Source organism: Ipomoea nil, unplaced genomic scaffold, assembly GCF_001879475.1.
Source record: "Ipomoea nil cultivar Tokyo-kokei standard unplaced genomic scaffold, Asagao_1.1 scaffold1436, whole genome shotgun sequence".
Taxonomy (NCBI): domain Eukaryota; kingdom Viridiplantae; phylum Streptophyta; class Magnoliopsida; order Solanales; family Convolvulaceae; genus Ipomoea; species Ipomoea nil.
Genome location: NW_017617864.1, coordinates 657100 through 669339, shown reverse-complemented (window position 1 = coordinate 669339; position 12240 = coordinate 657100). Strand labels below are relative to the sequence as shown.

The following is a 12240-nucleotide window of genomic DNA, read 5'->3' as shown; positions in this document are numbered from 1 at the left end:
GTATGTGAGAGTGTTGTATTCGATAATGATGTCTGGGAATACAGAAAACCAATATAAAGACAGAATGAGAGTTTTAGTCTAATACTAATAATATAGTCCTAATACTCCCCCTCAAGCACAAGGTTGGGTAGCCACAACATTGAGCTTGTCACGGAGAGAATTAAAACGAAAGGATGAAAGAGACTTAGTAAAAATATCCGCTAGCTAATCCTTGATTGAGATAAAGTGAACCTGCAACTCCTTTTTAGCTACTTTATCGCGAACAAAATGATTGTCAATCTCAATGTGCTTCTTGCGGGCATGAAACACTGGATTGGCACATAAGAAAGTAGCTCCCAAATTGTCACACCATAGTCGAGGCGGAGATGTAGGAGGAACGCCAATATTGTTCAATAGGGAAACGAACCTGCAACTCCTTTTTAGCTACTTTATGGCGAACAAAATGATAGTCAATTTCAATGTGCTTCGTGCGGGCATGAAGCACTGGATTGGCACATAAGTAAGTAGCTCCCAAATTGTCACACCATAGTCGAGGCGGAGATGTAGGAGGAACGCTAATCTCGTTCAACAGGGAAACGAGCCAAGTCACTTCTGCAGAGACATCAGCCAGTCCCTTGTACTCTGCCTCAGTTGAGGAACGTGCCACAATTCGTTGCTTCCGACATACCCAAGATATAAGATTGCTGCCCAAGAATGCAGCGAATCCACTAGTAGACTTGCGATCATCCGGATCACCAGCCCAATCCGAATCAGAATAAGCATGGATATCAACAGAAGAAGACCGAGAAATCCGAATGCCGAGATTCAGAGTACCTAGACATACCGCAGAACTCTCTTAAGAGAAGCCTAGTCCGCAGTGGTTGGGAGCATGCATGTGCTGACACAGAATGTTAACAACATAAGAAAAATCAGGTCGAGTTACCACAAGATATTGAAGAGCACCTGCAAGGCTTTTGTATTGTGTGGATCAGCATAGGGGACTACCGGATCGGCATAACTTTCGCAGATGATACCAGCGTGGCAATTGGCTTATAGTCCACCATACCAGCACATTTGAGAATCTCCTTCATGTATCGCTGTTGTGACAAGAGCATACCGCCAGATAACGGAACTGTTTCAATACCCAAAAAGAAAGAAGGCACACCCATATCACGAACTTTGAACTCAAGGGCTAATTTATCAATAAAAGCAGTAACACGATCTGAGTCAGAACCCATAACCAAAATGTCATCCACATACACCAAGAAATAAAGACGAATGTTGTCACGTGAATAAATGAAAAGAGACACATCCGTCTTTGAGGGCGAGAAGCCCACAGAGACAAGAAAATTATGCAACCGTGTGAACCAGGTACGCTGTGTCTGTTTATGACCGTACAACGATTTCTGGAGTAGACACACATGATCAGTCAATGACTTGTCCTCATAACCAGGTGGCTGACGCATGTAAACAGTCTCAGCTAGCTTACCATTCAGAAAGGCGTTGTGAATATCCAACTGCCGTATGGTCCACCCACGTTATACCGCTAAGGAAAGAATAATGCGTACCGTAGTCGGTTTAACCACAGGATGGAAAGTTTCAAAAAAGTCTTCCCCAGCAACCTGATTAAAACCTTTTGCAACCAGCCGAGCTTTATAACGCTCAACGGAACCATCAGCCTTTCTCTTGGTTCTGAAAACCCACTTACAACCAACGACAATCATACCTGGACGGAATGGAACAAGCCGCCATGTATTAGTGTGTATAGCAAGGCATTAAATTCCAAGTCCATTGCATCATGCCACTTAGGGAACTTGACCGCTTGAGAGTAACAAGTGGGTTCAGCAGTAGCTGTAGTACCAGCGCGACATGTTCATAAGGCTCCATACTCCGTGTGGCCATGACGTGCGAACGGGGTCGCGAAGCCTCCCAACAACTATGACAACCGGGCCGTCCCCGCTGACGGACTGCCTAGTCCGAAACAGTCCGCTCAGTTGATGCGGACCGTTCAGGCGAAGCAGCTGGAGCGGGATCACTGTCGGCAGTGCGGTCGGCGTCTGGGAAGGCAGCAGCCGGCCTCGGACTAGGCACCACGGGGGCAAATGCCCACGGTTCCGGAGGGGGATGTAGCAACCTGCGGCACAACACGAGTAACAAATGGAAAAACAGTCTCATCAAACCGCACATGGTGACATATAAAGACTTTGTTAGTGTTAGTGTCCAAACAATGATAGTCACGAAAAGACAGAGGGTAACCCAGAAAGACACAAGGAGAGGAATGAAACTGAAGTTTATTACGATTGTATGGACGTAAGACAGGAAAGCATAAGCACCTAAACACTCGCAAGTAAGAATAGGATGGGGGAGACCGATGCAAACGAAAGTGAAAGGACTCATTATACAAGACACGAGTAGGAATCTTATTTATTAAATAGACAGCGGTTTCAAACGCGTAGTCCCAAAAACGAGATGCGACAGACGCTTGAGCCATTAAAGCCAGTCCGGTCTCAACAACACGACGATGCCTACGTTCTACCCGACCATTCTGCTCGTGAGTATACGCACAAGATTGCCTGTGACGAATACCCAACGAAGCAAGAGTGACGCCAAGCTTTTTATACTCTCCCCCTAAATCAGACTGAAAAGAAATAATCTTGCGAGAAAAAGAACGTTCAACAAGTGACCGAAACTTATCAACTGTGGCATATAATTCAGACTTAGCACGCATTGGATAATACCACATATAATGTGTGTAATCATCCACAAACGACACAAAATATTTAAAGCCATTTGCAGAAAGTAATGGCGCAGGGCCCCAAATATCTGAATATATTAATTCCAAAGGTTGCATACTAATAGTCTCAACACGAGACAAAGGAAAACGAGAAGATTTTCCCAATTGACAAGATGAACATACATTGGGAAGATCACTAGAATTAAATTTGCTAACAAATGATGACGTTAGAATTTTACGTAAGACCTTAGAATGAGGATGCCCCAACCGCATGTGCCAAACGTAAGAGGATCGCGCAGCAACAAACGCAACAGGAGCTGAAGAAGACGCAAGTCATGTGTAGAAACCCCCAGACACATGTCCCTTTAAAAGAACCTTCTTGGTCAAAATGTCCTTCACATAGAAACAAAGAGGGTGAAATTCAAAGAAAACATTATTATCCTTCGCAAAACATTGAACAGATAATAAAGAAGAAGAGAGACCAGGGACATGCAAAACATCACCTAATTTAAAGGACCTAGAATCAGTGGCTAACGAAGCGGAACCAACATTAACAATGGGCAAACCTGTACCACTACTGACTCGTAGAGTCTCCGGGCCATCATAACTTGTCGTAGAAGTCATCAAGGACGAATCAGGCGTAGCATGGTTCGTAGCACCAGTGTGAGGAAACCACTCATGAGGACCGCTGGAATCACCATTATCACCAGAGACGACCACATTCGCCTAAGGAGTCGGGAGGGTCGAGAAACGATGCCGACACGAAAGAGCACCGTGACCCTGCTTGTTGCAAATCTGGCATCGTGAACCCGAGCTCGAACCGCGACCTCGACAACGACCGCGTCTTTGTCCGCCCAAGCCATGGCCTCATTGCTGCATCATGCCGCCACGCCCACCGTGACCAGCAGCCGCACTACCTCTGCCCGCGGCCATCGCAACCGGCGCTACACCGCCGACTGCATCGTCAGCACAGATCCATTCCTGTGACACCAAGAAATCCGCCACTTCTACAAGCGGAATCGCAGCACCCCGAGCCAAGGTCGCCACAAGCGGACGAAGAGCTATGGTTTTCGGCGGAATTGGGTTCCGCGAGAAACCTTTAAAAAAAATGAAATAGCAATGGCGGAAAATGACTTCTGCCAAATTTTGGCGGAAGTCATTTTTCGCCGAAATGGGCACATTTTCCCCAGTCAACGGAAAATGTTTTCCGTTGACTGGATTTTCCAAGTGTTGCCAAACATCAAAAACCCGAAAAATGATTTCCAGAAATCATTTTCCAGGTTTCCAAACACAGCCTAAGGCCGTGGGATTTTGGTCATGGACGAGTTAAATGCAACTTGCGGAAGGCGTTTGGCTTCGATTGGGCTGGAGAACACTGAGGCAAACCGGCAAGCTTACCGTAGCCTCCTCGTCACGGTTCCCGGGCTCGGCCAATACATCTGCGGCGCCATCCTCTTTGAGGAAACCCTCTACCAATCCACCACCGACGACAAGAAGATGGTCTACGTCCTTGTTGACCAAAACATAATACATGAAATCAAAGTTGACAAGGTATAAATATAAACCCAGAATTTTAATTTGTTTTTTTTTTTTTTTTTTTGGGTCAAATGCTTAGTAGGATAATAATAATAATAATAATAACAATAATAATAATAATAATAATAATAATAATAATAATAATAATAATAATAATAATAATAATAATAATAAAATACACATGGCATCTTAATCATCACAAACTTATTGGTAATCTGCTAAAAATGCTAATTGTATTTTTATATTTTTTGCAGGTTCATGAATCAATTTGGAGCTTATTTGAGTTATGTGACTTAATTGCTATCCCCAAATGGTTCAATGGCCTATTTGTATATTTTTTCCCTTATTATTATTATTATTATTATTATTATTATTATTATTATTATTATTATTATTATAATTATTATTATTATTATTGTTGTTGTTGTTGTTGTTGTCACCACCACCACCACCATTGATGGCTGCTCAATTTGTCTATTTTTCTTGCGCATTATTTGTCCATCTTGGGTCTAGTATTGGGTGCATTTAAATTGACCAATTAGTGGATAAGCCGATAAGGTATGTATGTAGGGAGGAGCTTTAGGAAGCAATTTTGCGATTTGTAGGTAAAATGGGCAATTTCAAGAGGCAAAATGGAGAAAAAGTAGCGAAATTAGATTAGAGTGTAATACAGCGTCGTGATGAGGAAAGCTTCACACCTAACCAAGGTTCATGGCAATATTATCATATTCCTAGAAGATTTATTATCAACTCAAGGTAATCATACCTAAAATGAGCATGCATGCTCATCTTCATACTAATGACATAATAAATTCAAATACGAAGAAAAATGCAGCCCAATACAATCCTCAGCTCACAATCCATTTCCTTTAATTTCCCAAGAAGAAGAGTTGCCGCCCAGCGCTGTCGAATTGAAAATGCAACATCGGAAAACAATTCTTCACCTATATTTCTTTTCATAATACTGAAGAGGTTGATTGTTTCAAGGAGAATATTCTAGGGTAGGGATCACGAGATTATTTGTATTAATTTCTACGGACGGAGTCAATGTTGATTTTATAATTTTTTAGTAGTGGCCAACATTATCATTAAAATAAGGAGTATAGGAAAAAATATAGAGAGAATATACGGAGATAATATAGGTATTTTGTATTGATTATTATTTATGAATAGTGGAAATTGCTCCTACTTTCCCCATAATCATTATTACATGTGATGGGGTGTGGACCCGGGCCCAAAAGCTAGGGAAAAAGAAAGGAAGCCCAAGGAAGTAAGAAGCCCAAAGGAGCCCAAGAGAGTGGCTTAGGGAAAGGAAGAGGCCAGACCCAAAAAAAAGGAAAGCCTGGGAAGAGCATGGGCCGAGTCTGGAGGTCGGCCCGACCCCGAGGTCGGAGCAAGGACTCGGTTGGAGCAAGGACTCGGTCGGCGCAGGGAGCAAAGAGCCGTTGGATGAATTTAAAGGGGCGTTAAAGAGCCCAGTCAAAGAGCCGTTGGGAGGCCCAGTAACGGCAGCCAAACGGCCCTTAAGACTAACTAGTCATTAACCGGCTAATTAAAGCCTTAAATGTATGTTTTAAGGTCCAATTCAAGGGAGGCCTACTATAAAAGGCCCTCCAAAGGTTGTAAAAAGGGGTGGGTCCATGCCTAAAGAATAGAGATTCCATTCACTAAGAAAGCTCATTCCTTTCCATTTTTTGAAAGGTGAATCCACCAACTAAGGTTGTGTTGGACCTCCCTGGCCCCAAAAATCCCTAAAACCAACACTGGCGCCATCCGTGGGGATCGTAACGAAAGGTTACGACCGTTCTTGAGCATCGAGAGGAGAATCGGAGGAAAAGTGAAGAGACGAGCAAGCAGGAAAAGGGAGCCTTACGAAATGTCTGAAGGACGAAGTCGTGCCTCCAATCGCAACGAGCCGGAAGCAGACCTGAGAGATCAGTTGAACCTGCGGAATTCGCAGAACCAGGGAGATGACTCAGCGCCTCGGAACCGACCTTCGACAATGATACCTCTCACTCCCGAGCAAACCCAGGCAATCGCTCGTGCGGTCGCGGTGGAGACCAGGGAAAGGAAAGAGTCGTCGGTCTCGAGACCGCCGAATATACAGCTACACAATCAGCAACTACCCCAGAGGTCGGATAGAAGCGGGCGAAAGGATCGAAGGGCAGAAGAACTGCCAATTCGGTTGGTTCACTCAAGACTAGGCCCGAATATAACGCGTCGATCGGTGAGAGAACGACTAGGAGGAGGAGAACCCAATCGCATAAGAGCGGGCCAGCAAAATCGAGAGGCCATCCGAGAAAGAACTCATACCAGAAGAACTCGGACTCGGGCACGACAACCGAGGGGGCCACTCACAACAAGGAGCGGCAGGCCGAGTCATAAGTCGGGGAGAGCACCGAATCCACAGGAAATCACACCAGGAATGCTGGCGAAGTGGCTCACCTGGCTCAAGAGTTACGCAACTTGAAGGAGCAAGTGGAAGGCAAAACCAAGTCCCCGGGTCGGATGTTACTCACCGCCTTGCCCTTCTCGGCCGAAATCATGGCATACAGAATACCCGGCGATTTCAAGTTCCCTGAACAAGCTACATTCGACAGATCTGGCGACCCACGTGAGCATCTTCTGAGCTATCAGGCAAAAATGCAGGTCTTGGGAGTCAGGGATCCTGTCATGTGTCACGCTTTCCTGCCGACACTGAAGGGGTCGGCACAAAGATGGCTCGTGTCCTTGCCCACAGGCTCGATCCGCAGCTTCGAGGAGTTGGCCGACCGCTTCATGAGTCACTACGCGACCAACATCAAACCTCAAAAAGATCTAACACATCTTGGGGACATCCATCAGGAAGAGGGCGAATCCCTCAAAGCATACCTAGCTCGGTGGCAAAAGAAAATCCAATCTATCGAGGAGGTGGTAGATCAGACTGCACTAACTTCTTTATCGAGTCACTTCGGTCTGGTCAACTATATCGAGACCTGCAGGACAACCAGCCCGCCACCTATGCGGAGGCCATTCATATGGCCAACAAGCGAGCCAACACGGAGCAAGCCATGAAGTACAAACGAAAACGTGAAGTCGGAGGAGCCTCCGGTGGGAAGCGAACTAGAGCAGAGGTAAAAGAAAGATGTCGGACCCATCCAGGCGACAAGAGGTTCGACGCGTGTACGATATGGCCAACGCTCAGCCTTACCGACTGACTCCCCAACACCCGGTGCATGAAGTACAGGCGGTCGCACCGCCTCCGCCTCCTTCGTCCGACTAACGTGCGGCGAATGAGGATCCAGGTAAGACATCCAAGTACTGTCGAGGACATAATGGACATGCAGCCCCCCAGCACCGTCAAAAACCTGCAAAGGTTGACCGGCCGATTGACCGCCCTGAGCCGCTTCTTAAGTAAGTCAGAGGAAATGACTGTGCCCTTCTTTGAGGCCATGAATAAAAAAGAAGGCTTCGCGTGGACGGCCGAGTGCCAGCACTCCTTTGAAGAATTGAAAAGATATCTCTCCATGTCTCCGGTGCTATCCACACCCTAGGTCGGCGAGCCTTTATATCTGTACCTGGCGGCTTCACCCAAGGCCGTGAGTTCGGTGCTTGTCCGCGAAGAAGAGCGGACCCAGTACCCGGTCTACTATGTGAGCCGTTCCCTAAAGTCGGCTGAGACTCGATACACATCTCTGGAAAATGTGGTATACGCTTTGGTGATTACGGTGCGAAAGTTGGCACCTTATTTCCAAGCGCATACTGTCCGGGTCCTGACGGACCAACTTCTGGGAAGCGTGTTACGTAATCCCACGTCGTCCGGGAGACTCGTCAAATGGGCGATAGAGCTGACCCAATATGGAATTGAGTATCAGCCCCGCCCTTCGATCAAGGGGCAAGCATTGGCCGACTTCTTAGTCGCGTGCACAGTGGGAGAAGGCGATAAAACCTCGACCTCGGAAGAAAGCCCAGGCGAGTGGTGGGAGATGCATGCCGACGGAGCAGCAAGCCGCCAGCATTTGTGGCTGCGGAGTCATGCTAATCACACCGGAAGGGTTCTGACTCTACTATGCTCTGAGTTACCTATTTCAGACATCCAACAATGAGGCAGAATACGAGGCAGTGCTAGGAGGTCTACGGCTCGCTAAAACTTTGGGAGTAGACCGCTTGTGAATCAAGACGGACTCGCACCTTGTAGTAGGGCAAGTGTCCGGGACCTGCGAAGCTAAAAGCACTCGGATGGCGCAATACAAGGAAAAGACTGCGAAATTTCTGAGAGGATTCGTCGCCCATGAGATAGAGTATATCTCCCGGGCCGACAACACCGATGCTGACATCCTATCAAAGATCGCCTTGGAAGGGGAACCAGATCATCTTTTAAGGATTTGTCAGAAGGAAGAGCTGCTCCGACCTAGCATCATAGAAACGACTGCAGAGATTCAGTAGGTGACGGCCCCAGAATGGGACCATGACGAGAACCCAGAGATGTTTTGGGTAGAAGATATTCGGCGTTACAAGGAAGACGGAAAGCTGCCAGCCGACCTCGTGGTCGCTGCCCGAGTTCGCCGCAAGGCTCCTTCATTCGAAATCATAGATGGTCAGTTGTATAAACAGTCGTTTGGGGGACCTCTCCTTAAATTTCCGCTCAGAACGGATGCGGAAAAGATAATGGACGAGGCTCACAGTGGAATATGTGCAGCCCACCAGGGTGCACACACCCTGGCCCGAAAGTTAGTCGTCCAAGGCTATTATTGGCCTACAATGATGAGGGATTGCGTTGAGTGGATAGCGAAGTGTGCAGTGTGTCAAGCATTCGCCCAGAAGGACATTCGGCCAGCCACTTTTTATACACCGGTCACCACGGCTATCCCGTTCGCCAAAGCCGTCTACCGGTCGCCCCGGGACGCTTGAAATTTTGTGTGGTGGCCATTGATTACTTCACTAAGTGGATCGAAGCAGAGCCTCTGACAACCATCACTGAGTATCAATACCAGCGTTTTTTATGGAAGAAGGTGATCTGTCGCTTCGGACTACCCGAACATATAGTCAGCGACAACGGTCGACAGTTCGACTGCCGACCCTTCGCGGATTTCTGCCAACGACATAGCATACGGCACACTTAGGTGTCGGTCGCCTATCCCTAGGCTAATGGACAGGTTGAAAATGCAAACCGCACGATCGTGGATGGTATTCGCAAAAAGTTAGAAGACGTTGGAGGGAATTGGGCCGATGAACTAGACCGAGTCCTGTGGGCATACCGAATTACCCGAAGGCGAGCAACCGATGAAAGTCCGTTCTCCTTAACGTACAGCTTCGAAGCCAAAGTATCCATAGAGGTCGTCGAACCAACCCATAGGGTTCGTAACTACACTGATGAAGGAAACGAGGATAGCTTCAAGATCGAGAAGAATTTCTTGGAGGAGCGGAGGGAAGCCACGCATGCTCGTATGGTGGAATATCAGCAGGCTGTCAAGAGGTATCGGGACAGACGAATCCGACTGCGAGCTTTCTAAGTGGGAGACCTCGTGCTGCGTGACCGACAGGCTAGCCAACCCACGGAAGGAGGGACGTTCGCAGTCAAATGGGAAGGACCTTACCGTATAGCAGCTGTGGTCTAAGCTGGCACTTACAAATTGGAAACCCTAAAGGGAGAGCCTATCGATCGGATTTGGAATGTAATTCACTTAAAGAAGTACTATCAGTAAAATGTCAGTCTCGTGTACTTGTTTAAACACGAGTTTGAATAAATACTTATCGCCTTTTGTACCTCGGGGGTCCTTTCTGAGCTAGAAAAAGCCTAAAGGGGTCGCCTTGACTGAGGGACTAGGTAAGGAAAGAGAGAAATGACGGGGCACTGACAGTAAACTGTTTTTGAGATAGAAAAAGCCTAAAGGGTCACCTCGACTGAGGGACTTGGCGAGAAGAGAAGGAAACAAGGACACTGACCCTTAGACGTTTCTGAGATAGAAAAAGCCTAAAGGGTCGCCTCGACAGAGGGACTCGGCGAGAAGATAAGGAAACAAGGGCACTGAACCTTAGACGTTTCCGAGAAAAAGCCTAAAGGGGTCACCTTGACTTAAGGACTCAGCAAGAAAAGAGAGAGAAACGACGGGGCACTGACCCTAAACTATTTCTGAGATAGAAAAAGCCTAAAGGGCCGCCTCAACTGAGGGACTCGGCGAGAAGAGAATGAAACAAGGGCACTGCCCCTTAGATGTTTCCGAGAAAAAGCCTAAAGGGGTCGCCTCGACTCAAGGACTCGGCAAGAAAAGAGAGAGAAACGACGGGGCACTGACCCTAAACTGTTTCTGAGATAGAAAAAGCCTAAAGGGTCGCGTCGACTGAGAGACTCGGCGAGAAAAAAGACAAAGGCATCGACCCTTAGACGTTTATCAGGAAAGAACAGAAGTCATTACCAAGAATCGCCTTGACTGAGGGACTCGGCGAGAAAAGCCCCAAGGCTCGGAAAATAAAAAGACTGCGAAAATTGAAAAGAAGATGCAAAATACGGAGAAACGCAAAAAATAATATTTTTCATTCATAAGGGTCCAAAGGGAGGACCAGCCTTTACAAAAAGACGAAAACCTAAAAGCCTAAGCTACAGGATGAGGTACTGCCGCTTCAACTCCCTCAACATGTTCCTCTGCCGATGGTTCTTCATCAACATAGTTGATGACAGAACCTGAAGCCCCGGTGACCTTTGCACCGCCTGCATTCTTACTTTCTTGCAGTTTGATTCCCTCCTCAACCCGATGGTCGACCCCCAGTTGTTCCATGGTAAGAGCTTCCTTTTTATGCTTTAAGGTATGTTGTACCTTTTTCCAGGAAGGGGGAAACTTATCAATGATACTGGCAATGGCAATGGAATCATCCATATTCATATCGTGTTTCCTCATTTGCCCAAATATCCTGACAATCTCATGAAATTGTTCCATGATCGGACGATTGTCCACCATTTTATAATCATTGAATTCACTTACCAGGAATTTCTTACTGGAGACATCCTTAGATATGTACTTTGCCTCAAGTACATCCCATTGGTCTTTTGAGGATTCTTCATATTGATAAATATAAAAGAGGGTGTTAGACATACCATTTAGAACATGGACACGGCAAGCAAGGTCATCATTCTCCCATTTAAGTCCCTGGTGAGTAGCCTCGAGAGTCTCATCCTCCCGTTCCTCCGGCTTTGGAGTATTTAGTACGTATGCCACGTTTAGAGCCGCAAGGAGGAACTTCATCTTCTTCTGCCACCTACGGAAGCCCACGCCTTCAAACTGCTCCAACTTGGGGAAGTTGGTTGCAAAGTCCAGAAGTCTAGAACTCATCCTTCCTCAGAAACAGATATTTAAAGCTTATCAATTGTTAGAAAAATTGAGTGTTTGATGATAGGGAAGTGAGGAAACGATATCTTCAGGCGTGTAATCACTTTCCTATAAGCTTTAAATCTCCCTCATACAAAGCAACAAGGTTCAAGATGTAATCTTATGGGATACAAGAAGATGATGAAATTCTTAAGTTGCTTTGTTTAATAATTTCCTGTAGAAATGTAGTGTTGTGAATATCTCAGATCAATGCAAGTTTATTGCATGTACTTTTCAGACATTTCTCCAAATATTTATAGATACATACAAAGCAGTTTGGAGAAGTTACATGGAAGTTACAGGAGTTCAAAAACTCAACTTCCATGAGATATATCTTATCTGATGTATGGGAAAATATAAATACGTAATTCATGATATGCATACATGTACTGCATGCACAATAAATTAGGAAGTGTTAAAAATATAAATATTATATATATTTATTAATTCAATGCATGTTTCCATGCAAAGAAATAAATAAACAAATATATAAACATTTATGCATGCAACCAACACAATGACAACGAAACCTTCGGTTGATTCCAACAAATTGTCAACAAATCGTATCCATTCGTTAAGCACGAATTGTATCAATTCGTTAAGCACGAATTGTATCAGACCGTATCAAATCGTCAAAGCCAACACGAC

General features: G+C 45.9%; 1 protein-coding gene across 1 annotated transcript; it reads right to left on the bottom strand.

Moving 5' to 3' along the window:
• Nucleotides 1-10821: 10821 nt before the first annotated feature.
• On the bottom strand, nucleotides 10822-11556 carry LOC109188561. Its single transcript, XM_019339206.1, has one exon. The coding sequence runs from the start codon at nucleotides 11554-11556 to the stop codon at nucleotides 10822-10824; it is 735 nt and encodes a 244-aa protein (XP_019194751.1).
• Nucleotides 11557-12240: the final 684 nt, after the last annotated feature.

Coding starts and splice junctions, on each gene's coding strand:
- LOC109188561 (XM_019339206.1), bottom strand. CDS start 11,556: ATGAGTTCTAGACTTCTGGACTTTGCAACCAACTTCCCCAAGTTGGAG.